Source organism: Eublepharis macularius, chromosome 7, assembly GCF_028583425.1.
Source record: "Eublepharis macularius isolate TG4126 chromosome 7, MPM_Emac_v1.0, whole genome shotgun sequence".
NCBI lineage: Eukaryota > Metazoa > Chordata > Lepidosauria > Squamata > Eublepharidae > Eublepharis > Eublepharis macularius.
This window is the reverse complement of record NC_072796.1, coordinates 58,502,219-58,528,194: the sequence shown is the minus strand read 5'-3', so window position 1 is coordinate 58,528,194 and position 25,976 is coordinate 58,502,219. Positions and strand designations below refer to the sequence as shown.

The following is a 25,976-nucleotide window of genomic DNA, read 5'->3' as shown; positions in this document are numbered from 1 at the left end:
TCTTGTTAGAGGGGTTTAAGTTTGGTTTCAGGATTCCATTTCGGGGTCCCAGGACCTCTTTCATGGCAGCCAATCTTAGGTCAGTGGCTGGCATGGAAGGGATCGTAAGGGACAAAATTGCCAAAGAATGCGCTGAGGGCCGTGTACTGGGCCCATTTGTGGCCCCCCCAGTCCCATGTTTGCGGGTCTCCCCCTTGGGTGTGGTGCCTAAAAAAGCGGCAGGCGAGTTCCGCCTGATTCACCACCTTTCGTACCCTAGGGGAGGATCCGTCAACGATGCTATTCCTGACCACCTTTGTTCTGTGAGGTACACGTCCTTTGATCAGGCAGTCAAGTTGGTCAGGCGTTGTGGGCCGGGAGCTGAGTTGGCCAAATGCGACATTAAGTCCGCCTTTCGCCTTCTCCCGGTCCATCCTAAGGATTTTGAGCTGTTAGGTTTTTCCTTTGAAGGCCGATTCTACATGGACAGAGCATTACCCATGGGGTGCTCGATTTCTTGTGCGGTCTTTGAACGTTTCAGCTCTTTCCTGGAGTGGGCGCTGTGTCAACGGCTTCGCTGTTGGGACACCGTCCACTATTTAGATGATTATCTTTTTTGTGGGCCCCCCGGAACCGGCCAATGTGCCAGGCTCTTGGAGGGCTTTATCAATCTGGCGGCACGTCTGGGGGTCCCCTTGGCTCATGAGAAAACTGAGGGCCCTGCCACGGCCCTCACCTTTCTGGGCATTGAAATGGACACCGTCCATCAAACCTCCAGACTGCCGCTGGAAAAGCTAGCCGACCTCAGGTTGCGGCTAGCCTCATTTAAGGTGCAGCATAGGGTATCGCTGCATGAGTTACAGCAGCTTGTAGGCCACTTAAACTTTGCTTGTAGAGTGGTGGCACCTGGCCGGGCTTTTTTGCGGCGGCTTTGTGACGCCATGGGCAAGTTAAGGCTTCCCCATCATAGGCTCAGGATGGATGCCGGGATTAGGGAGGACCTTCTCGTTTGGGAGGAATTTTTACATGCATTTAATGGAGTCTCTTTCTGGAGAGATAACCTCATCCTGGAGGCGGAGTTGCAGGTACACTCTGATGCCTCGGGGTCCCTGGGATTTGGGGTGTTTTTCCGTGGGCACTGGTGTGCTGAGCAGTGGCCTGCTGATTGGGTGGAACAGGGTCTCAGTCGGGACCTTACCTTCCTCGAATTTTTCCCTATATTAGTTGCGGTAGTCCTATGGGGACGGGCCCTTGCCAATCACACCGTGCACTTTTGGTGTGACAATTTGGCAGTGGTTCATGTGGTGAACTCACTCACTTCCAAGTCTCGGAGGGTTATGAGGCTCGTCCGAGCTTTTACCCTTCAATGCTTGAAGTTGAATATTCTGTTCCTGGCCAAACATGTCCCTGGGTTGGATAATGGGGTGGCCGATGCTCTGTCTCGCCTGCAGATGGAGCGATTTCATCGGCTTGCCCCGGAGGCCGACCTGATGCCTGCCCCGATGCCACAGGAGCTCTGGCAGCTTGGAAGGTTGAAGCCTCCAGGGCCATCCAGCTAGCCATTGCCCCCAGCACACAGAGGTCCTATGATCGTGCGGTGAGGCAGTTTGTGGGGTTTAGGACCGAGCAGGGACTGCGACAGGTATGGCCGATCCCTGTGACGCACCTTATGCAGTTTTGTGTGCATCGTAAGGTGAGGGGCTTGGCTGTAAAGTCCATCAGGGGACAGCTAGCTGCGTTAGCATTTGCTAGCAAAGCCCACGGATTTTCAGAGGCCACGGGGGATTTCCGCCTCAAGAAAATGTTAGAGGGTTGGTCTAGGGAGGCAGTCAGATCACGGGACGTTAGGGAGCCCATGTCCCCAGACATCTTAAGTGGTCTTAGTGTAGTATGGAGTTCAGTGTGCTGCTCAGGGTATGAGGCGGCTCTCTTTCATGCAGCTGCACTCACAGCCTTTTTTGGGGCCCTGAGGATAAGCGAATTGGTAGCCACCTCCATTAGGGATGGCTCTGGGAAGGCCTTAGTGGCTTCTGATGTAAAGTTTGTTGGAGACAAGGTCACCTTAAGAATTAGGCACTCCAAGACTGATCAGTTACAGCGGGGGTCTGTGATTCAGCTAGGGCCTTGTGCAGACACTGGTTTGTGCCCGGTCTCTGCTCTGAAGCAATACATTGTGCTTCGGGGAGATGACGGGGGGTTATTATTCCGTCATGAGGATGGAGCCCCCTTGACTAAGTATCAGTTCTGGACTGTTACTGGACGGGCTCTAACACAGTTGGGGCTGCAGGATGTTAAATTTGGCACCCATTCCTTTCGCATTGGGGCGGCTTCGACAGCTGCAGCCATGGGTTATCCCAGTCAGATTATACAGCAGGTGGGCAGGTGGAAGTCCAAGGCTTACCGGTCTTACATTCGTCCTCTGCCCACTGGGAAACTCAACTGAATTGTTCTCTCTTTAGGTGCTGTGTTTCACCGCGGAAGGCTGCAGATCCTTGTGTGTGGACACAGCATGGTTTTTTGGGCAGCCCACCAAGCCAAGAGGACAGCCATCGGGTCCCAGCTTGGGTTAAGTGAGTGGGCCACCATTGAGTGGCAGGGCCGACGTGGCCTGCGGTGGCCAGGGCTGCTACCTTTGCTGTTCGAGGGGAGGAGCGGTCCTCCGCCTGATATATTGGTCATTCACCTGGGTGGTAATGACCTTGGGCTTGTCAAGGGACAAGCCCTTATTTTGCAGGCACAGGCCGACTTGCAATGGATTAGCAAGCAATGGCCTGGTGTCTTGATTATTTGGTCTGAGATACTGCAGCGCCGGGTGTGGCGGGAAGCTATGAACCCCAAAGGGATAGAGGGGGCTCGGCGTAGGGCTAATAGGGCCCTTCAGGTAGGGCTGGGGAAGGGACTGGGTATTTATCTTCCCCACCCCAGGATTAAGGCCCGTTTGGCCGACCTCTACAGAGGTGATGGGGTCCACCTATCGGTGGCTGGCAACAACATCTTTTTAGACGACCTGAGGCAAGGGCTGCGACTCTCTGTCAGTCACCTGTGGGGCGCGAAGGCCTGAGCAGAGGCTCGGCCTTAGCGTTGGCAGGATTTAGCTGGGGGGATGCTAGCGGGATGGTGAGCACCCTTGGCATATCCCCATTGGTGGGGATATTGGGGGCCTGTCAGGATCGGCTGGCATGCTTTGCGGCGGCCAGTTGAGAGGGCAGGTTGCCTGGTGGGAGCCCCTGGAAAAGTCCTGCCTTCATGCTCTGCGGCGGGGGTGCGTGGAGCTTTAAGGGGGAAACCATCTGCCAGGCCGGCCGGATCCAAGCCATGCAGTTGGATGGCTCGCACCCGGGGCAGCGGGTCTCGCCCAGACAGGTCAAGGCGGGGTCCAGGGTAGTGACCCCAGGGCTTGACCTGTACCGCTTTAGGACCCTTGCCAGGTTTCATGGGTTGAAGTTCATGTTGTTGCCATTAATAAAAGTGGCCCTTTTTACCCAAGCCTTGTGTCTGCCTCTTTATTTCAACTGGGGGGGCAATTCGGCCCCTCCCGGCCGGCAGCCAAAGGCTTGAGGCCGGGGGCCGCATTTGCCGCCGCGGCAGAATAAGCGGCAGTTTCCCCGGCCTCGTAGGGCCTCTTGGGAGGGGGCGGGGCTTGGCGCATAGCTTCGCGCAGCCTCGCCCTCTGCTTAGCACTCGCCTCCTCGTGCTCGGCCCACCCGCCCGCCCAGTATTAGTGCAGGTTGCTAACCGGTTGCCTTTTGGGGGGCCAGGTAGGAATTTTTTCTTTGTTCCCTGATTGGCTTTGGGAGCTTAGTTTTTCGCCTACCTTGCACTGCTCACTGGGGCTGTGGCTATTGGCTACGGTGGTGCTGTATAGGTTTCACTGGCAGGATTTAGCTGGGGGGATGCTAGCGGGATGGTGAGCACCCTTGGCATATCCCCATTGGTGGGGATATTGGGGGCCTGTCAGGATCGGCTGGCATGCTTTGCGGCGGCCAGTTGAGAGGGCAGGTTGCCTGGTGGGAGCCCCTGGAAAAGTCCTGCCTTCATGCTCTGCGGCGGGGGTGCGTGGAGCTTTAAGGGGGAAACCATCTGCCAGGCCGGCCGGATCCAAGCCATGCAGTTGGATGGCTCGCACCCGGGGCAGCGGGTCTCGCCCAGACAGGTCAAGGCGGGGTCCAGGGTAGTGACCCCAGGGCTTGACCTGTACCGCTTTAGGACCCTTGCCAGGTTTCATGGGTTGAAGTTCATGTTGTTGCCATTAATAAAAGTGGCCCTTTTTACCCAAGCCTTGTGTCTGCCTCTTTATTTCAACTGGGGGGGCAATACTGAGTGGCTTAATAATCTTTATGAAACATGTTATAAAGTTAATACGTCATGAGCAGGTTCACAAACATTTCAAATACTGTTAAAATAAGAAGCAATGGTTAATGCTGAAGATTGAGTAATTTGAAAAGATGCAACTGACTCATCAGACGAGGAAATCAGCAGACAAGCATTGCTTCAAGCCCCTTAGTTTTGCCCCTCGCTGTCCACTGGCTCCCTCAACTGCCCACTAATACCACCTATCCAACAAGAAGAGAAGGACAAAGCACTGTACAGTTGGATGCCTGAAATGGAAATGGCACAATCTACTTTGCGATTTGTCTCTAGGGTGCTTTTATCCAAACAGAATTGAGGGAGGAAGAAGAAGATTAGGTGAGTAATGTAGAGGTCAAGAGAGCAGGAACAAATAACAATTATGGGTTTGAAGCAGAGTTTCATTTACTGTTTTGATTTCTGACAGGTCAGTTCCAACTGTGGCATGAACCCTCACACCAATATTAACTCTATCTTCAGCCTGAGTCTGTCAGGTTGACTCAATGGGGATTATAATGTACTGCTCAGATAACCTAAAGTTAACAGTTCTTTAATTTTAATTGCAGATTTTCAGAAGATGTTGGTTAGTTTTCAAGAAAGCTTCTAGTAAAGGACCTAGAAGGCTAGAAAAATTTCCTGATGAGAAGGCAGCCTATTTCAGAAATTTTCACAAGGTAGGTAATCTTTTTCTGTGTAGATCTGAAGTGTAAGCTACTGGGGAAAAGGCGTACCAATAGGATGTATTTATTTTACATATGTATGAACCTAATGAAGTTGACAGCACCATTACTTGTTTCCGACAAACCTCCTGTATCTCCCTTACACACTGCCATAAACCTCCCTATACAGGTTTGTGGCTTCACAGGTAGTTAAGGGCAGTCTCACAACATGCCACCTGTCTAATCTCTGTTTAACAGATAGAGAGCTCAGCTCCAAATCCACACTGAGTCTCCTCTCTCCCCTTCCCAGAGGCTCTACCCTGGGCTCTGCCCATTCCCTATATGTACTTCCCTTCATCCAGCTACTGCCCAAGGCTACTGGGGAAAGGGAACTTAGTGTTTACTTTCCCTATATATGCTGCCAACATTTATTAAATTTGGCCCATTTGTTGTGACTAGAGTATTTGAGTTTCATGTATGTGTGTTTTATTTTCTCTCAGCTAACAACTTCAAGCCAGCCATGGCTAAAACCAAAATAAGAATAACTTTTATTTACAAGACAGAACACCAGAATGAATGATTTTAAAACACACAGATATATTGTGGTTAAACAGGGTATGATATCAGAACAGCAAGCTATTTCTCTGCTGCTTCTCCTTAGTAGCTCCAAATCCTTTTCTCCATCTCTAACTCCCTTAACAGATTCCAATTGTTACTAGCCCTGGCTACACACTATTGTGTACACACACACAAAAGGTAAATTCAGTTCCATAATAGTGATCTAGAGAAAAAACTCAGTAATCCCTAGTTACTGAATTGACTCTACAGTTCAGTTCAGCAATACAGAGCAATTTCAGTAAAACTCAGTCATTGTTTCCTATGGGAATCTTAATATGGGGTTATCCCGTGGCCTGTGGCCCAGGGGTTGGGGGGGGTCATTCCCCCCCCCCAAATTTCACCAAATTTGCAGAGGACCAATTCCTGATTGTCCTCTAAAGACTCCCCAAGTTTTCCTTTAGCTTCAAAGGAAAAGTTAAATATAAGGATAAAGGATATTTATTTACATTTTATTTTTATTTTTTTCCTTTGGAAATTGAAGTTATTTGGTCTCTGCACCTATGGACAAGCCTCATATCTGGGTGCACATAAACCAAGGTATAAGAGAGAAGCAATGGTGTACCTGCTCAGTGGAGAATATCTCTAACAAGTGAGGTTTTAAGAATTTTCCTCACTTTCACGTTTGCTGATGTAAAGAGGAGATTCTGATACTTTTAAAGAGGATCTTGCTCCAGCCCAATTCTATTAGAAGCCTGGGGTAGCAGCAGCAAGAAAAGAGAAAGTTGATTAAGTGGGATAACAGCTGGAGACTCCTTGTGGTCTCATAACTTGAGACCAGGCCCCGCTGAATAAATTCTTCCCCGTGGTAAAAACAAGGGCCTGCAGGTTGTTTTACCGCATACCTTTCAAGTCACTATTACTGCTGTGGCTGCAGTGGCATACAGGGGCAGCTGCACAGTCCCCCAGCCTGTGCCTCTTGCCATCTCCTCTTGAGTTGCAGCTGTGGCTGCAGTGGCAACCGAAATAGCAGCTACATGGTAGGAAACCCCCACTCTCCAGCACATGGCTGTGGCAAGCACCCTGGTTTACACATAGCTAATCTTGCCACTGAAAATTGTTTTCTTGCTAGGTTTGGAAAGAGGTATATATGGGACCTGATTGGACAAGAGGAAGAAGCAGAAGTTTAGGGACTTGAGAATAATTCTAAGTAAAGTTAAAAAGGGAAGTTTTCCAGGTGGAGAGGAGTATGTTTGGAGGCAGCTTTGGCCTGATCAGTAAAGCAGGGATTTTGCAGGGTATTGAGGCAGTCACACCAAAGTAGGAAATGAATTGGAGGCTTACCGATATAGACAGAGGTCCTGTATCTGGGGAATGTGACAGTTCAGCTTGTGGCTGGAGGTGCACGGATTAAGTACAGGAGATCATGATTAGCAATCTGGTGGCCAGACACTGGCAAGGCTTCTCCCTGGGACAACTTTTCTATACCAGTTAGCATGATTGAAGAAAGTGTTGAGTGTACTTCTCTGCTGTCTCTCTGCCTTTTATTTCTTTGGTGACTAGATACCTTATTTACCAACCTCATTGCTGGTCCCAGCATGAAGATGGGGAGCTGGGAGTTGGTGATTCAAACTAAAATGGAGCAAATCTTGTAAGACTAACCCTGGTTTTTAAAAAAATCCCTGTGACTGCTTCTACATGCCCCAAAGAACTTTGGACTCATTACCATTCCACTAATCCTCAATGGAATAATCTATTTGGGAACTAAGGGAAGTTTCAGCTGCAGTTTGTGGTGGCCTAGAATTCAGAAGGAAAATAAACCTCAAACATTTCATTACATTTGGATGGGATCTAGGGCATGCCTAATTTCACTCTTTTAAAGTCTAGACTCGGTTTAAAGCGCAATTTACAATGCAATCCTAAACAGAGTAATACTATTTCAAGAACAATGACTTCAATGGACTTAACCCTGCATTCCACTAATATACTAATCTGGGGGCGGAGGGAGAAGCGGCATTTTCAAGGTTCAGAAAGCATTTGATACATTAATTACAGGAAAAACTGTATAGGATAAATATAGAGGAAACGTTTTATGGTACTGCTGTAAAATCTGTTCATAATTTTTAGATCTTTTCAGAGATAAATTTGAAATTCAAATCAATTTGTTGATGGAAAAAGTTATTAAAAATCATTAGGACTGAAAATGAATCATAACATATTTAATACATTCATAACATATTCATAACAAATGTATCCCTTATGATGATTAAACTAAAAGAATTTCCACATCATCAACCAATGAATCTCACTTAATATGAAAACAAGTGAAAAAGAAAAAATTGAAATTTCTAATAAAGTAGGGTATTAATGTTGATTAAGATAGAAGTTATCACGAAAAAAATGGAATTTAAACCTGCCAAACATTATTAACCCTTTCCAGCTACATTTTCCAAATCTCATGGCTTGGTTGGTCTGAGTCTTTTTAAGGAGGCAGACACTCTTTTGGATCTACTTTTGCTAGGGAGAAAAATAAGGCAAGCTTTAGATTGTCTCAGACATAGTGAGCCTTGGCTTTCAAACTTATGAACAGATTACATACAACACATACATTAACGTCTCTAGAGGACAAAGAAAAGTAGTGTTGAGCTTTCAGAACTGTGTTACCACAAAGCAAAACCAACAAGTGGGAAGCTGTCTATGTGGCTGTTGTCATTGCACAGTTAACAGTTATTGCTATGTGTGGTCTGCACGCATGTCAGTTATACACACATCTTGTGCGAATGAGCCACAGTTTGCCAAACTGGATTCAGAATCACACAAAATAATGAAACATAGTTAAGAAATATCTCCTCCCACATTTGTTGCTGTTTGCTTTAATGTGAGCAGCTGACTTATGTTTAACACCTATCAAGAAGTTTATATGTCCAAAAGAAAAAATTAGACCACTATATTTTATTTTAAGGATCTTTTTGACTATGTAAAGGTGAAGACAAATTTAGCAGAATAATCAGAGATAGTTTACTGAGAAAATACAAGGGTAAATATGGAATAATATGCAGGTAACAGACAACAACACTACCCACTGATACCTGGCTGCAGTTCAGCACATGTACAGTATTTACTGTCACTGTGCAATATAAAAGAGGGAAGGAAAGAAAAGGGATGGCAAGGAGATTGGAGGGAGTTCTGTCCCTGTCTGCATTAAGGCAGCTGCAAAAAATGCTTTCTGCAGCCTCAGTCTAGCCTTCCTACCTCGACCTGACTGACATGGCCACCTGGTACCATGCTATGGTAACATAAATACTTGAGTATTATAAGGCACTATACATAGGTCTCCTGACTAAGATACCCAGGAGAGCTCAGTTGGTGCAAAATGCTGTGGCTCTGGTGTTATCAGGAGCGAGCAAGAGCATGAACATCATTCCCATCTGCAGTCACTCCACTGGTTATCTATCAGATTCCATGCTCAGTTCAAGGTTTTGGATATCACATACAAAGTTCTTCACATCCTTGGTTGAGCATACCTATGGGACCACCTCCCTCTCTATGTTCCTCCAGGGCAGCTTCACTTTTCTGAACAGAGTCTCCTGCAGGTGTCACTCTGCACATGGGCAAAATCAACAGCAGCTCGTACACAGGCATTCTCTGTCGTGGCCCCCTTCCCTGTGGAACAGCCTGCCTGAGGAGGTCAGGAGAGCCCCCACTCTTCTGGCTTTCCACAAATGATGCAAAACCAAATTATTCAAAAAGGCTTTTTACTCAGATAGAAGGGCTGTATTGTAGGGAGGGGGTCTCAGAAGCGTCACTAACGAGTTAGGGATCAGAAACTTCACCACTATGTTGCCTTACATGCTATCTGTTGCTTTAAGTATGTGCTCCTATGTGCTATTTGTGCTTCAAGTATGATCCTACTGGGAAGTTCTATGTTGTCTAATGTCAGTCCCAGAATTGCTTATACTGTGTTTCAGCATTTCTTCAACTCTGTATTGGATTCTTGCTAATGCTATGTCTTTGTAAACTTGTATTTATTTACCTTATAGCATTGTTTATGGAAATGTCCTTGATATTGATTGTACTAATCTCACACTATGCAATCTGCTTTGAGCTTCAGTGAGAAAGGCAGCCTATAAAAGACATAAATAAATAAAATAAATTGGCTTATATGGCATTCTTGGATCTGAAGATCAAGGTGGACTTTGGACCTATACCAGCCTAAAGATTAGGCATTCCTGAAGGAATTGTTTTGCAAGGTTTGCAAGTAGAAATTTGGGAGCAATTGAGGTAGTAATATAAAAATGGGCAGGGTCAAGATGGTAAATGACATGGAACAAGACAGAGACTGACAAGTGAGTCAAGCTCTAGTGTATACACTGACCTGATTCCAAAGCTTAATGTAAGTTGAAATGATGAAAGCAGCTCTTGTTTATAGGGATTAGGGATAATAGAAACAGTTTGATTTTTGCAAGGTTAAAGGAAGATGTGGGTGTCTGAAGTAAGCCTTTAAATTTTCTGGACAGGGAGGAAGGGGGAACAATGGTGTTTGAGAGGTGTTCTAGATGTGGAGGACTTGCTAAATAAGGAGAGCTGGAGTTAGATTGCATTAGAGCATCATTGCAAGAGCCTCAGGGCCAGGCTACAAGTGACAAATGACACAGGTTGGACACTTGTCAGCTTCCCTCAAGTTTTGATGGGAAATGTAGGCATCCTGGTCTTGCAGCTTGGCTCTCCGACTGCTGTCCAATGAACTTTTCAACTGTCACTTGTCCAACATTCCACAAAGCTGCCTACATTTCCCATCATAACTTGAGGGAAGCTGACAAGTGCCCAACCTGTGTCATTTGTCACTTGTAGCCTGGCCGTCAGTCTGCTCCTGTTTTCCTCCTGGTCAGTCTAACTTCCTTTATTTCATATACAACATCCTCTGGATGAAGCTTTCCTAATTTTCTTTGGACATGGGCAGGAAAAGCATTTCTAAAATGGCAGTACAGGTGGGATAGTCATGCACCAAAATGGAATAGAGATTACAGCCATAAAATGGAGGCAGAATGATCATGAAAATATAAGGGTGATCCAGTGTTGATTTGAAGATGGGCTTTATTCTCCAGGATCAAGGAAGCTTCAATGGGGTATTCATGTCTTCACTGCTGTGATCAACTGGCCCTGATTTCTCCTCTGTACAGTCTCAGTGGACAACTATTGTTGGGTTAAGTGAGGGTATGAGTGTAGTCGTTCTTTTTGGTCAACATTTTAATTCAAATAAAATGTCAGTAATAATTTGTTAAAATTCCGAAGGGGTTACCATGTTAGTTTGTTAAAATACCTGTTATAATTTGTGAAATGCATTTTAAGGACTTGCTGTAGAAGTCTAAATACCATTAAATGTTAAACTGTTGTATAAGTAGACTTTGTGCTGTACAGTACATTTATTTATTTTTTTAATAAAATTTTTATTGGATTAGAATCATTTAATTTCACATTACGATCAATTCCCCCATTTCCCAATTTCTAACCCCCTCCCTTTCCCCCCCTTTTTGTAGACTCCCAACAGTTTTCCAACCCTTTGTCCCTTTTCCCTTACTCATTTTAAATTCATCTATCTAACAAACATATACTTTCCCTTTATTCTAAGCAATAATTCTTTAACTATTTTTAATACTCTGTACCCTATCTTTAAGTCCCTTCTTCCATGTTAGACAAACAATTTGTCCCATTTTTTCATAATTTCAAATATTTCTGTAAACCATAAACCATATAAACCATACATTCATATAAGTCAACCAATTTAACTTATACTCTATATGTTACTTTTTCTGCATATCTTATCTTCATTCTGCTTTAGTTATATTTAATTATATTATTATTTTTATTCTACTTTGATTATACATCTGTATAACTATCATCAAAAGTTATCAATCAATTTGACCCATATATATCTTCAGGTAGACTTATTCAATTTAGTACATTATACAATTTTTACCCAAAATAGTATTAGTTAGTCAGTCCTTATAGTTAATTATTTTCTATCAATATTCTATGTATTATTCTATATATAACAATCTAACAAGGTAGCTGCTTAGAAATTCTCATTTGCCTCTCCGCCCCCCGGTAAAGTCACCCCCCTCTGCATTTTATTATGTTTCAATAGTTCTCAAACTGCCACAGTTCTCCTCCCACCTCCCATTTCTTCACCAAATATTGTTTCAGCTTCTCCCAGTCTGTGTTGAACTGCCCTGGGTCAAGGTTTCTCAATTTTCTTGTCATTTTGTCCATTTCCGCCATATACAGCAATTTGTAAATCCAATCCTCAATAGTTGGCACTTGTACTTTCCATTTTTGCACATACAAAAGTCTAGCCGCTACTGTCATGTAAAATAGCAATGTCCTGTGTTGAGCTGGAATGTCCTCCATTCCCAAGTTCAGTAGCAGGAGTTCTGGGTTCTTATTAATTTGAAATTGTAAAATCTCACTTATTACTCTTATTATTTCCCCCCAGTACTGCCTAGCTACCTCACACGTCCACCACATATGATACAGGGAACCCTCATGTTTTTTACATTTCCAGCATTTGTTAGAAGTGTTCAAATTCCCTAGCGCAATCTTCTTTGGTGTCATGTACCAACGATAAATCATTTTGTAAATGTTCTCTTTAATATTAGTACACGTCGTAGTCTTCATTGTATTCTTCCACAAGTATTCCCATGCCTCCATTGTTATTTCTTTGTTGAAATTTATGGCCCACTTCACCATTTGTACTTTAACTATTTCATCTTCAGTATACCATTTCAGCAGTACTTGGTATACCCTGGAAATTTCCTTCTTGGCCTCTTTTAAAAGTGTCTGCTCTAGTTCCGAGTTTTCTGTTCTAATGCCTCCCTTTGCACAGTCCGAATTATAGAGATCTCTGATCTGTCTGTACTGAAACCAATCATAGTTTGGTGATAACTCGTCCTGTGTCTTTATTTTAAGTTTAGAAGATTCTATTCGGGTTATCTCCTTATACGTTAAACACTGTTGCTCAGTATCGACAGCTCTCGGATCTATTACCTCATATGGAACCACCCATAGGGGGGGGTTCCTTCTTGTAAATAATCTCTGTACTTCTTCCAAGTTGCATATAGAATTCTCCGTATGTAATGATGTAAGAACATAGAGTTCACTTTTACTTTATCATACCATAGGTATGCATGCCATCCAAATATTTTTTTATATCCCTCTAGGGCCAATAATTTCTTATTCTTCAGCATCATCCAGTCTTTCAACCACACTAGGCAGATTGCATCATGATAAAGTCTTAGATTGGGCAGTTGCATTCCGCCTTTCTTTTGCATCTTGTAAGACTTTCATTTTCACTCGAGGCTTCTTGCCTGCCCAAACAAAATCGGATATTTTCCTCTGCCATTTTTCAAACTGCTTAGAGTCTCGAATAATTGGTATTGTCTGTAGCAAAAACATTACTCTTGGTAACACGTTCATCTTAACTGCTGCAATCCTTCCCAACCATGACAAGTTCAGTCTATTCCATTTAATCAGATCTTGCTCAATCTGAGTCCATAATTTTTCATAGTTATTTTTGAATAGATCTATGTTCTTTGCAGTCAGTTCAATTCCCAAATATTTCACCTTACTTGTTACTTCACAGTCTGTTATTTCCACTAACAGTTGTTGTTTTTGCTTAGTCATATTTTTACATAATATCTTTGACTTCTTTTTGTTAATATAAAACCCTGCCAAATCTCCAAACTCCTTAATCTTATCTATCACTTTTGGCATGTTCTCCGTTGGGTCTTCTACAATTAACATTATATCGTCCGCAAATGCTCTGACCTTATAAGAAAAGTCTTTTATTTTTATTCCACGAATTTCTTCATCTTGTCGTATTTGTATCATCAGAGTCTCCAATACCAGAATAAATAACAGCGGAGACAACGGGCAACCTTGTCTTGTTCCTTTACTTATAGTCAGTTTCTTAGTAGCCTCGTCATTCACTACAATTGCTGCATTCTGGTCTCTATAGATTTCTTTAATTGCTCTTATGAATCTTTCTCCCATTTGTAGCTTTTCCATAGTGGCAAACATAAAGTCCCAGTTCAGATTGTCAAACGCTTTTTCAGCATCAACAAAGAAGAAACCAACCTCTTTATCACAACGCTTATCATAATATTCAATAGCATTGATCACTGTCCTTAGGTTATCTCTAATTTGTCTATCTGGCAGAAAGCCTGCTTGTTCCTCCTCAATAACTTCCGAAAGCCATCCCTTCACTCTCTCCGCCAGTATCTTCGCAAAGATTTTATAATCATTATTAAGTAACGATATAGGTCTGTAATTTTTTACATTAGTCAAATCTTGGCCCTCTTTGGGGATCAATGATATGTTAGCTTCATTCCAGGTATCTGGAATCCGTTGATCCTTTAAGACTCCATTGATCACCTCTTTTAGGAATGGTGCCAGTTCGTTGGCCATTGCCTTATAAAATTTAGCTGTAAGTCCATCTGGCCCTGGCGCCTTTCCCAGATTTGTTGACTGTATTGCCTTTCTTATTTCCTCATCCGTTACTTCGTTGTTCAATCTATCTCTCCAAGCTTCCGAGATTACTGGGAGCTTCATTTTCTCCAAATATGCCGCTATTGATTCTTTGTTCACCTCTTTCTTATTATACAGTTTAGCATAAAATTTATAGAAGGCTCTACTAATGGCTGTCTGTTCCAAATACGTTTTGTTATCTTCACAAATTTTATTTATTGTTTTCTTTTCCTTTCTCTTTTTCAGTTGCCATGCCAAATATTTCCCAGGTTTGTTTGCACCTTCAAATGCTTTTTGATTCAATCTTTTAAGATTCCACTCCAATTCTTTGTTATTCATTGCTGTCAGCTGTTCTTGAAATATTTTAATGTCCTGATAAATTTTCTTTTTCCCTGGTCTCTTATTTAGCTGTATTTCTTTGGCTTTTATTTTCTCCACAATCTCCTGTCTCTTCTCCTCTTTCTTTTTTCTGGCTCTTCCATTTAAGTCCATTAGTATGCCCCTAATTACCGCCTTGTAGGTGTCCCAAACCTTGTTGGTTGGTACTTCTTTATTCATGTTGTATTGTATGAAGAACTTTGTCTCTCTTCTCAGCATCTCCATGTTCTCTCCCTCTTGTAACAAATCCTCATTTATTCTCCATCCTTTCCTTTTGCTCCTTCTCCCCAATTTCCACATAATTGGATTGTGATCCGAGCCTACCATCGGCATTATTTCCACCTCCTTAGTCCATAACGCTAAGTCTTTTGAGGCCCAGATCATGTCAATTCTCGATAATGTAGAATGTCTTGCGGAGAAGAACGTGAATTGTCTACTTTTAGGGTTTTGTCTTCTCCATACATCTTCTAAGGTTTCCTGTTGTATCAATTCAAAAAACAGCTTTGGTAACAGTCCTCTTTTCTTTTGTGCAGTTGATGATTTTTTATCTAATTCCAAATTTGTCACTCCATTGAAATCTCCAGCAAGAATTATCTGGTCATATGAAAGTTCATCTAGTTGCTTCCTCAAATCCTCAAAGAAGCTTTCTTTTGCTCCGTTAGGTGCATAAATTCCGACTACCAGCACTCTCTTTAAATTCCATATACATTCCACTGCTATGAATCTGGCTTCCACATCCTTCATTACAAACTTTGGCTGCAGCTCCTCTTTTATATACAGCACCACTCCTCTTTTTTTCTTACTAGAGGCTGCTGCAAAATCATTACCCAATTTTTTCGATTTTAAATATTTTACGTCCTGTTTTCGAATATGGGTCTCTTGCAAACATACAATATCACATTTTTGTTTTAATAGCCAGTGGAAAATGCTTTTTCTCTTATTCGGTGAATTAAGTCCATTTACATTCCAAGATAAAACTTTACACTCCATAATCATAATCTTGTTGCTGGCAAGTCCTTTTCATTGTCCCTTAAAAATCGCTCCATCTCTCGTTCAGATCTGATACGCTTTTTGGCCCCTCCAAATTCAAAGGACACTCCTTCTGGTAATTCCCATCTATACCTGATTTTCATGTCCTTCAGAATCTGAATTAGCGCTTTGTATTTTTTCCAATATAGTAACACCGATCTGGGTAATTCCTTCATAATGATAATCGTCTTGCCGTCAATCTCCAATGGATCTTGAAACTGTTTAGTCACAATCTTCTCTTTCATATTTCGGGTCGTAAACTGCACAATCACATCTCTTGGTAATTTCCTCTGGGTCGCAATTCTTGAATTTACACGATATACCATGTCCAGGATAGCCACAACTTCCTCCTCCTCCTTTCCCAGGTATTCAGCTAACACCTCAGTCATCTGTTCTTGCGCTGTCTTTCCTTCCACTTCCGGCAAGCCGCGAAATCTCAGCTGCTTCTCCATGTGTTTACTTTCCGCAACCACCATTCTCCCCCTCATCAATCTCATCTCTGTTTGTTGCGTATCAGCTAGATTCTCCACCGCGCCTTCCACCACTTTGACTCTCTGCTGTGTTCCTTGCAATTCATTTTGCATTGTTTCCATACCTTTCTTCACTTCTGACAGCTCACTTTTCACTGTCTGTTTAACCTCTTTAATCAGCTCCGGTTTCATGTCCTTAAGTTCTTTAATCACTTCTAAGAGTTTTTTGTCTAGATTTTCTATTGCCGATTGCCACTCTTTTTTCGACATCGTGGGGCTTGCTTTGGCTCGCTCCCACGAGTCCGCTCTCTTCCTTAACTCCGTGGCATAAAATTTAGTATCCTTTTAATTGAAATGTCCCGGTCTTCTTGCAAAAAAAAGCTTTTAGAAAATCCAAAATGTCGGGCGTCTTTTCTCTATGGTTTTTCTATGATTTTTATAATCCAAAATGGCTTACTTCCTTTTCTGCTGAAGCCGCGACTCTTCCCCTTTCAAAGATGGCGATTCCCTTCTTCCTGCCCTCCGGCAGGGGCCGCTTCTCTCCAGCAACTCTATTATTATTACGTACTTCCTGTTTCCCGACTTCCCACAGTAGCTCTCGCGATGGTAAAATCTTCTCACAGCTCCATAACCGCAAGTATTCAAAACAATAGTCCGATTTCTTTAATAACTTCTTTAAACTTAGTCTTTTTTCTAATACAACTCTTGCCGAGTCTTCCCCTCCTTATAATTAGCCTGTTGCAGTTTGAAAATCTACTTTTATTCTTCTTTATTTTTAACAATCTGTCCCGTATCAGAAGATAGTGATCTTTACCTTCTCATTCACTTTCCTCGGGTTGTAATCACTGTTTCAATCTTAATTTCTCCTCTACTCTTCTTTCCCCTATTGAAGCTTGGGTACGTAGGTCTTATGCCAACCGCATTGGCCCCGAAACTGCCGCAGAGATCGTAGCCGACCGGTCACAGGGTGGGACCTCAAGGGTCGAGAGCGGGCCCGTTGCGCAGAACCCCCCCTCGCCCGAGATCGACGCGCCCTGAGGTCTTGAGCATTCTTTGCCTGCTCTCCGCCTGAGAGCAGTCGGCCGCGGGCTGTATTGCCCCCACCGGCCGCTTAAAACGGCAGTTCGGTCAGCTCTGCAAGTGGAGCTGCGTCAGACCTCCATAGATCCCAAACCGGAAGTCCTGTACAGTACATTTATAACACATAACAACCTCCTTTTAGTCCCTATAACAGAAATAGATACCTATAACAATTTTACATTCAGTTCCAGTTTTTCAACTGAACTATTAGCCAGGAGAAAGTAACCTCACTAGGTTGGTAGCTTTTATGAATTAGGCAGCAGTTTTTCAGTTCTGGCAGTGTTATTGCAGTGTTTTTCAAGAGATAAAGTGAAATGACTTGATAAGAACTCTGCCTTACTTCTTAATTGGTAGCCCTGGCTACCAAAGTGGTAACCTTTAATGTATGTTCAGAGATACAGCAATAACTACTACACTCACTGCTGTGGATGTGTTTCTGGAAGCAAAACTTTAGGGACTACAATGCTATAGGAGGTAATTTATATTCACATTATTGGCTTGTCTTGCATGTGAATGACATATGCAGGCCAGAGGAGATGGTAGGCTCCCATGCTGATGCATCCCAGGGAGCCTCTCCAGGTCAGTTTCACATCTAGGTTTCCTTTTGAGAGAGCCTTCTCTGTTGATACTGCATCCCCTACTGAGATCCTGTTCCTCGGGTCTTTTATACCGGTAGATCTCTGTTGTTGGTAGAAACTAGCTGTCCAATGTGCAGTGGCACTGCATGGCTTCTGACTGGAATGGTTGTGCTGCAGATCCATTGCCTGGCCCTCTCCCCCACATTTTATGATAAAAATTACAACCAGAATGAAGAGCTCTATAATGAAGTACTGTTTTTAGATATATTACTGTTATAAGAATAGCAATTATTTTATGTAGAATGAGCTTCCTGAATAATACACATGCATACTTCATAAGTCAGGCAGCCACAATAGGTTTCCAGAAAAATTCATAGAATTTGGCAATCCTTAATTATGTCAGATGAATATAGTAGCACACTATAATACGTTGTAATAATGTAGCTCCTGAAGCCCAAAACAAGAATACCATCACAACCAATGTCAAACCACAGAATCCAGGGCCAATGCAGCAAGGCTAACAAAACCAATGTCAAACTAGAGAATCCAACTTGGAAAACATCCCAATGAAAAACCATCCCAAACTGAAAACATAGAAAATGCAAAAGAGTTTAAAATTCTAAAACAAGAAAAGAGAACTTAACAAAGTAACACAAAACTTTTAACCCCTTTTAAAAGCAGTGCAAAACCAAAACAAGGTAAACTATTTCTTTAAGAAGAACAGGAAAGGAAACAAAGACCCCTCCCAACTACAACCTCCAGGCAAAAGCAAAAAAACAGAACAACTTGAAATAATATCTTAAATAATATTTTAAAATAAAATCCAGTGTTGGCAAACTAGTCCTGAACATAGTCAGGCACAGAACAAGAAGAAGGTCTTCCCAGGCAGGCAGCAGCAGGCAGCAGAAATTCAAAGCACAGATCAGAGCAGTAGCAGCAAGCAGCAGCACTCCAAAAAATCTGGCCCGGAAATGGAGTCAAGCTTTGGGGCAGGCCAACTTCTATCCTCTTTGCCCATGCTCAGAGCACCATGGAGGCCTGTGAGAGATCATCATGATTGGGCAGGCAGTTATAATGTTCTTTCTAATGTCTGATCCCATTGTCTGGGAAAGCTGCCTCCCCGCTCCTTTGCCTGGGAAACCTTTTAAATGGAAGAAAAACAGGCCTGGGAGCCTTAAAATGCCAGCCTTGAATACTCCCAAATGTTTCCATAAATATTCAGGACCCGATCACTGGTATTCCGATTATCACAAATATCACTTTGATATTTTTCAGATATATATTTGGACTGGGAATATTCTAATGCACATTCCTAACTAGCAGTAAATACCCAAGAACAGAAGTCCACTTAAAAAGTCACTATCCCTTGGGATTGCAGGCTATGGAAGCAAATATTGTAAGTCACTTGAGAGCATAAGACAGTAAATAAATGGTGATGATGACTTCACACTGGTGACCTGCTTCCAGTCAATACTAACTCTTGATGGCCCAGTGGTCTGACGCAAGTAAAGGGCAACTTGGTGTGTTCATGTGTACCATAAGCCTGAGTCCCAAGGCAGCGGTTCAGATGTCTAGGCAGCAATGGGCTATATCCATGTTTCGATGCAGCCACTGGCAACTCTGTAGCTCATAACAAGAGTAGTTGGGCAGGCAGAACTGTACTTTGCAAGGGGTCAAAATTATTAGGGGGAAGATTCTGTTCCCAGTTATAAAGCAAGCAGCAGAGTTTTAAAAATCTCTCTCTCTCTCTCTCTCTCTCTCGAGAGAGAGAGAGAGAGAGAGAGAGAGAGGCAGGCAGGCAGGCAGGCAGGCAGGCAGGCAGGCAGGCAGGCAGGCAGGTTTGGAAAGAGAGAGAGTGGTTGGTTGTGGAACAGTCTTGGATCCTGGAAATAATTCCAATTAAGGAAAGGGGTGTGGTGTGTGTGTTTTGAGATAGTCTTACTTTGAACGAGGATTGCTGAAAATTTTGCTGGTGGCTTTCCCCCATGTTCCCACCCTCCCTGATCTCCTGCTGATTGCCAGATCATGCCTGCTAACCATACCTTGAACAGAAGTATTGTTTTGGCAGGCAATTAAAATAATATAAATTAAAACATTGTCCTGACTATCATTCCAAAGCAGGAAATGACCAGAGGCATAACATGTATGTGTGTGAATCCTGTTTGAGAAATGCTCATGTGACCGGTTCTAAAGACACATTGATTAAAGTACTGGTGGTCCTTGATTAACTGTCTGGAATACCTGTGCCATTCCAGTGAGCATGATTGGATTAGGCTTGGTCCTGTTTCCATTGATGGCTCACTATTTTATACCTTAAAATAGGTTAAAAACCTATTAACTGGCTTGATGCAGAAGCAGAAATTGATCCTGAAACCAAAGATGGCGTGTCACAAAATGGAGATATCTTGGCAATAATGTGCCATTTTGAGAGATTCATAAAAATGAAGCCGTGAAATTTTGATGGTGAAATTAACAATGTTTCTACACGCAGTTATTTCTCAATTCTGTAAAGGACTATTAAAGACTATTGAGGACTATTAAAAAAAATTTCTACAGTATAAAGTACAGACACACTAATTCTTCCTACACAGATTTTTTTCTGTCCATCTTATCTGGGGTTACAATGAATACACGTGGAACCTTATATGCATGAGGCTTCACCACTGAGCTATAGGCTCCAAGCAGTACAGTGGGACCAATAGTTTTTATTTTGTTTTTTTAAAGTCAAAAGTTTCTAATTCTCATTACAGAAAAAATCCTAGAACCAGAATGCCCAATAGCCAGGCCTTGGACCTGTTTGGAAAAGTTCACTTGATGTATTTAAAGTTTCTCTAAAAGTATCTGGGATTTTTGTACAGCATCTAGCAGGGATAATCTTCTGGAGAGAGCAAACTAATTAAACTTTTCAACATGCCAGGAACTGTTCCCTGAAAATGTAATACCACCTGAGGCAGAGAACCAATGATTATCTATCTAACAGGGAAAAACTGCTGCTGGGAAAAATAGATTATAATTTAATGAAGATCAGCAAATCCTTCTGTACTCAGTTTACTTGGTCATATAGGAAGTATGCAGTATGATAACCATCAGATTTTGTAATGACCAATAACAATGATTTCCATAAAATACAAAATCCAGCTTTTGCAGTATCTTTCTGGCTCATGTCTTACTCTTAACCATGGTGTTGAGGAAGAATATTTTTTCTATTACTTTCCCCATATTTTAGTATATTGTGTACAAGAGATGTGACTCACCTTACTTTTATGTCCTCCTTATACTGATTCTCCTTGATTGTATTCATATGTAGTGGACACAATCAAAAGCCTGCAGGACAGGATCTCTTGAGTTTCTGCCAGTATGATCCCATGCCTGCTAGCATGGCATCCATTGCTTTCAGGGGAAGTATTTGAGAATGACCAGATGGTAAGCGTTCTCCCAAGGTTTGTGGAAGCATATTGCTGGCAATCAGAAATTACTACAAGTGTTATCCTTGAGATACCTTGCTCTGTTCTGGACTATATTTTCTCATACGTCAGTTACTCTTCTGTTATTGCTAGATGTTTTCTGTTTAATCCTACAAAGATTACAATATCTTTTTTTTTTAAAGATGGCGATCAGAATAAATGTCAGGACTGTATCTGGCAGTTAAGGATGTAAAGATTTCTGGTAACCATGTATCTTTCCCTACGGAAAAAAAATCTCACTAAGTCAAGTGCTTAATTGACTTTTCTCTCTGGGACAGTTAAGTTGGTAAGAAGGAAAACAGTATTTAAATTGACAGGCAGTTCACTTCAATTATAGTAAAAAAGAACAGATGAGAGATCCTTCAATAGATTATCTGGATATAGATTTTGCCATGTTAACATCTACCTTGGCAGAAGTCTGTTATTATTTAAAGATTAAATAGTTTCTTGGAGAACTTTCACTGCTGTTTCAGTGTGGTGCTTATTTTTCTATTAATGGTGCAAAGAACTACCAGAATTTATTTCAGCCTTGAGAAATTACTCTTCATTTCCCTTATTTTATTTTTGAAGTCCCAAAACAGCATACATACTTTTCCTCATGTCCATTTTATTCTCACAACACCCTCATGTCCTCATGTCCATTTTATTCTCACAACACCCCTTTTAAGTAGGTTATGCTGAGTGTATGTGACTGGCCCAAAGACATCCAGCATGTTTCTGTGTCAGAATGGGGATTCAAACCCAGGTCTCCCAAATCGCAGTCCAATACTCTAACTAGGGGTGTGCACAGGTAAAAAAAACTGATAAATTCAGTTCAATAATACCAAAGTGGGAAAAATTGGTATTCCCTGAACAGTGACTTGATTGTGTAGTTTGGTATTACAGAGCACATTTGATAAAATGTGACTATTGTTTCCAATGGGAAACTCAATTTGGTTTTTTTCTGGTGGAGATAATTTTTTGACCAAATTTCACTACATTTGCAGGGGACCTACTCCTGACTGTCCTCTAAAGACACACACACCCCGCCCAGTTTCATTCTTGCTAATGTTATGTTTTTGTAAATTTATGTTTATTTACCCTATGGCATTGTTCATGAAATTGTCTTTGATACTGACTGTACTAATCTCACACTGTGTGATCCACCTTGAGTCTCAGTGAGAAAGGCGGATTATAAATGATATAAGTAAATAAAATAAAAATAAACAAAACAGCAAACAAAGCACCCCAACAACACAATAAAACAGAAGAATCCCACCCAGGAGAACAGCAAAGTGAACAGTAACTATAATAATTAAAAGCCGAACCAAAGCACCCCCCCACACACACACACACACAAAAGCCAAATCAAACTGCACTCCCCCCACACACAGCAACTCCCCCAGCTTTTAAAATGTAAACTGGAAAAAAAAAACCTTCCCCCACCCTTATCCCTCCTGGACACCAGCCCAACCCTCTGCCCTGAAAGACAGAAAAAGTTCCAGTGAGTCTACAACTCTCAAACCAGGCAGCAGCAGAAGTCCTCCAGGTGCAGTAGCAGAAGTCCTCCAGGTGCAGTAGCAGGTCTCAGCAGGCAACAGCAGGAATCTACTCTCTGGGTAGCAGGATCCAGTCACAGTTCATGTCAAGTCCAAAGCAGGCCTGGCTCAGGCCAGACCACAGAGAGAGAGTCCACAGCCAGCAGTAGTTAAGGTCTCAGATCTCTCCTGGCAGCCAGAACACATAATATGGAGACTGCTCTGAGGCAAGCCTGCCTTAACTCCTTGCAGAGCAGTATAAAAAAGTCCCTCTGTTTCTAAAGAATCCCATTGGCCAGAGAAGGCAAGCTCCTGCAAGGATTGGCCTCTCACTCCCCTCTCCCTTCCTCCTTTTCCCTCCCTTCTGCCTCTGCCTCACTCTCCCTCCATCTCATCTGGTAGAAAAGGCGGGAGACAGAGAGCAAAGCTACAAGTGACTTTCTTCACGTGAAGAACACTAGATTTTTCTCGCAAGGTTACCTGGGAAGTGAAGTCCGAGTGGTCCTTCCCCTCTCTGTTAGAATTGCTGCCTGAAGAGCCACAAGAGGGCTTCGTTTGGGAGTGGGCAGCTGCTGCTTTCTCCCAGGGTGTCCTGCAGGCTGCCTGCTCCCAGGGAGCTGCTCTGGAAGCAGCAGTGTCAGTGAAGCTTCAGCCGCAGCGACAGCAGAAGAATCTGCAGCAGATCCTTCCACTGTTGCTGCGGCTGAAGCTTCACCGACGTGGCTGCTTTCTCCATGTTTGCAAGATTATTAAATTATTTCCTGTTTTTTAAAAATAGCCATCTATAATTATTTTAAATATGTGTATTTCTTTAAATTTTCTGTGTCTTTAAATGTTTGGTATGATACAGATGAAGAGTGGGTGTGAAAGAGAAGGGTGAATGAGTGAGATGATTGGTTGATGACTGAGAGTGTGGGTGGAGTTGAGAAGTATGACTGAAGTGAAATCTGGTTGGACAGTAGCAATGCGTGAAATGCAGTTTTTAGTTACTGAGCAGAGGGGAAAAGAGGCATTCTGGTTTAGACAGGCAAGCAGTGTGTAGCCTGAGAGTGTCTATGTATTTGCCAGCACAGTTGGAATGTCATCGTATGGCTGGGACCCGGCCTGGCCAGGCTAAGTGATTCACCCCTTTAAAGCTCCCCCATCCGGCTGTAAAGCTGTGGGGTGGAGAGTGGAGACTAGCTTATCCAGGAGTTCCCCACCAGGGCATCTGTCTTTGCAACTGGGCCGTAAAGCAGCCAGCTGCTTATGACAGACCCCAGTTTCCCCACCAATGGGGATATGCCAAGGGTGCTTACCGGCCTGCTCCTTTCCCCCTAATTTCTCACCTGCCACTTCTGAGGCCAAGCCTCAGCTTAGGCTGAAGCGCCCTGCCCGGGCAGAGCAGGCTGAAGGGGCCTACAAGCTCCGCCCCTGTCACATACCCGGATGCACCAGGAAGTGCCTGTCTGCCTCCCTCCGTCCACAGAGGCAAAGCACGGCCCCCAGCTAAGGCGGCTGTTGCCAGGAGTGCCGAATTCTGAGAAAAAACATTGAGTCTGGGCAAAGCAGGCAACCTGTGTGGAAGCCTGAGTGGATTCTCATTCTAGTTCAGTTAGGCAACCTGTGTGGAAGCCTGAACTGTATGTGTCTGTGAGAGAACATTCATTCTGTCCAAAGCATCCCAGAGTATATCTTATTCCTATATCCCATTGCTATCCTCAGGGCCACATAGTTCCATGAAGGAGTCTGATGCTTGGCCATGTTATTAAAGGGGAAATTTAAATTAACTATTTTGGAATATAATTCCTGGTGGCAGCAATCTACTCAGAGGGTGTAAGAAGAGGGTTAAAGGCAAAATCTAACTACACAACAGAAAGAAGGTCGTGATACCATCAGCTGGAATTATGCTTTCAAAGCTCTTGATGCAGTTTATGGTCTTCTAGGCTTTTAAAGATTATGATCCAATCTTTTTCTTTCCCCTACTCCAGAGAGAGAATTTTCCTGTATTAAATTTAAAGGGGGTATAATATTGGTTGGGAGGGGGAAATTTTGTGCTCAAGAATGGATCCTCTACATAGATTGTTTTTTCTTACTTGATTTTTTTTTTAAAGAGAGACCCTGTATTACAGAAGCACGGGTGGAAAGATGTTGGTTTCACAGACCCATATGCCAGTGATATGCATTCCTATTAGTGTTCCCAGTGGTTGAGATGAGGTTCACATTTGCTTAAACTTTGTATTCCAGGAACCCTGCTGAATCAGTATTCAGATGCTTCAGTTTTGCTAGGAAATTCACTGTCGGGGGCAATTGGATTGTGAACCGGTCTTTTCAGCCTTAACCCACTGTTCCTATCACTGTTTTGCTTGCTGTCTTCCTTCATGCCCAATTTGTAGCCCAGCTGTACACTTGGCATTTTTTGTGACACTTCTCTGGCTCAGCTAAACCTGCCATTTTTAAAAGGTCTGCTAAACCAGTCCTATTGCACAAGTTTGGAACATCTCTTTTCCCATCTCTCTCTCTCTGTCAGTCTCTGTTTCTTTCTCTTACCTGCATCCAGTTATGTATGTTTGACTATATAATACTGATATATAGTCATATTAGTCATATGAGAATCTGTTAGATGATTGTGAAGGTGTGAGAAGATTTGAACATTCAAATACTTCTACTACATGACAGAAGAATAGCTCTTGTCTATTGATTTAGAGTTTGGGATGTCTATATTAGTGAATAAGGGATTCAGGAGATCATATTATGGGGACATATGTTACTCCTATTACTTCTAATACTATAGTTTATTATTGTAATGTGCCAAAAGAGAAGTCCTTGCCCCAGATGGGATCTCTGTTTAAGATAAGATGAGAACTTGCTCATTATCTGCACCATAAAAGAAGGGAAACACGAAAAGCTTTAAAACAGATTCATAAATACAGTAAAAGTCCCAGAAAAGCTGGATGCATACAAACAAACAGAAGGCCCTGACATATGGCTACTTTCCTCCAAAGAAAGGACTTGTTTAGTTCCTTTCCCGTTATGTAATTGAAGCAAAAACATTTGCAATTATTCCTTCTCTCCTTTTACTTAGAGAAAAGGCATCATCTTTATTGCTTCAAAACTGTGAAACAGCAGTTGCCTTGGGGCAACTGACCTTTCTTCAGCTCTCCTCAGCCAATGAGGAACTAATGGTTCCCTAGCTCCATTTTGCCAAACAGTATTTCTGCTCAACCCAACCGATGCAAAGCTAAGAGCCCTTTTCAGGTTTGGCAAATGCCGTTTCTGCAGTGAAACTATAACTAAATTGACACTTTAAATGGTAATGGGGATAGTTGCAGCCATAGTTAAAAAGTAAATACAGTTTGAAACTTAAACAAGAGGAGGCTAAAGTCCATATCAGTGCTTACTGAAACTCACTTGGGTT

The 25,976-nt window shown here is 42.8% G+C and overlaps 1 protein-coding gene across 1 annotated transcript in view; it reads left to right on the top strand.

The window, feature by feature from the left end:
- The window catches only part of DOK6 (docking protein 6), a 339,970-nt gene that overhangs the window by 155,289 nt on the left and 158,705 nt on the right, over positions 1–25,976 (top strand). The window contains exon 2 of the mRNA XM_054985983.1: positions 4,893–5,000. Coding sequence (XP_054841958.1) covers positions 4,893–5,000 — 108 coding nt within the window. The remainder of the gene's footprint in view (positions 1–4,892; positions 5,001–25,976) is intronic.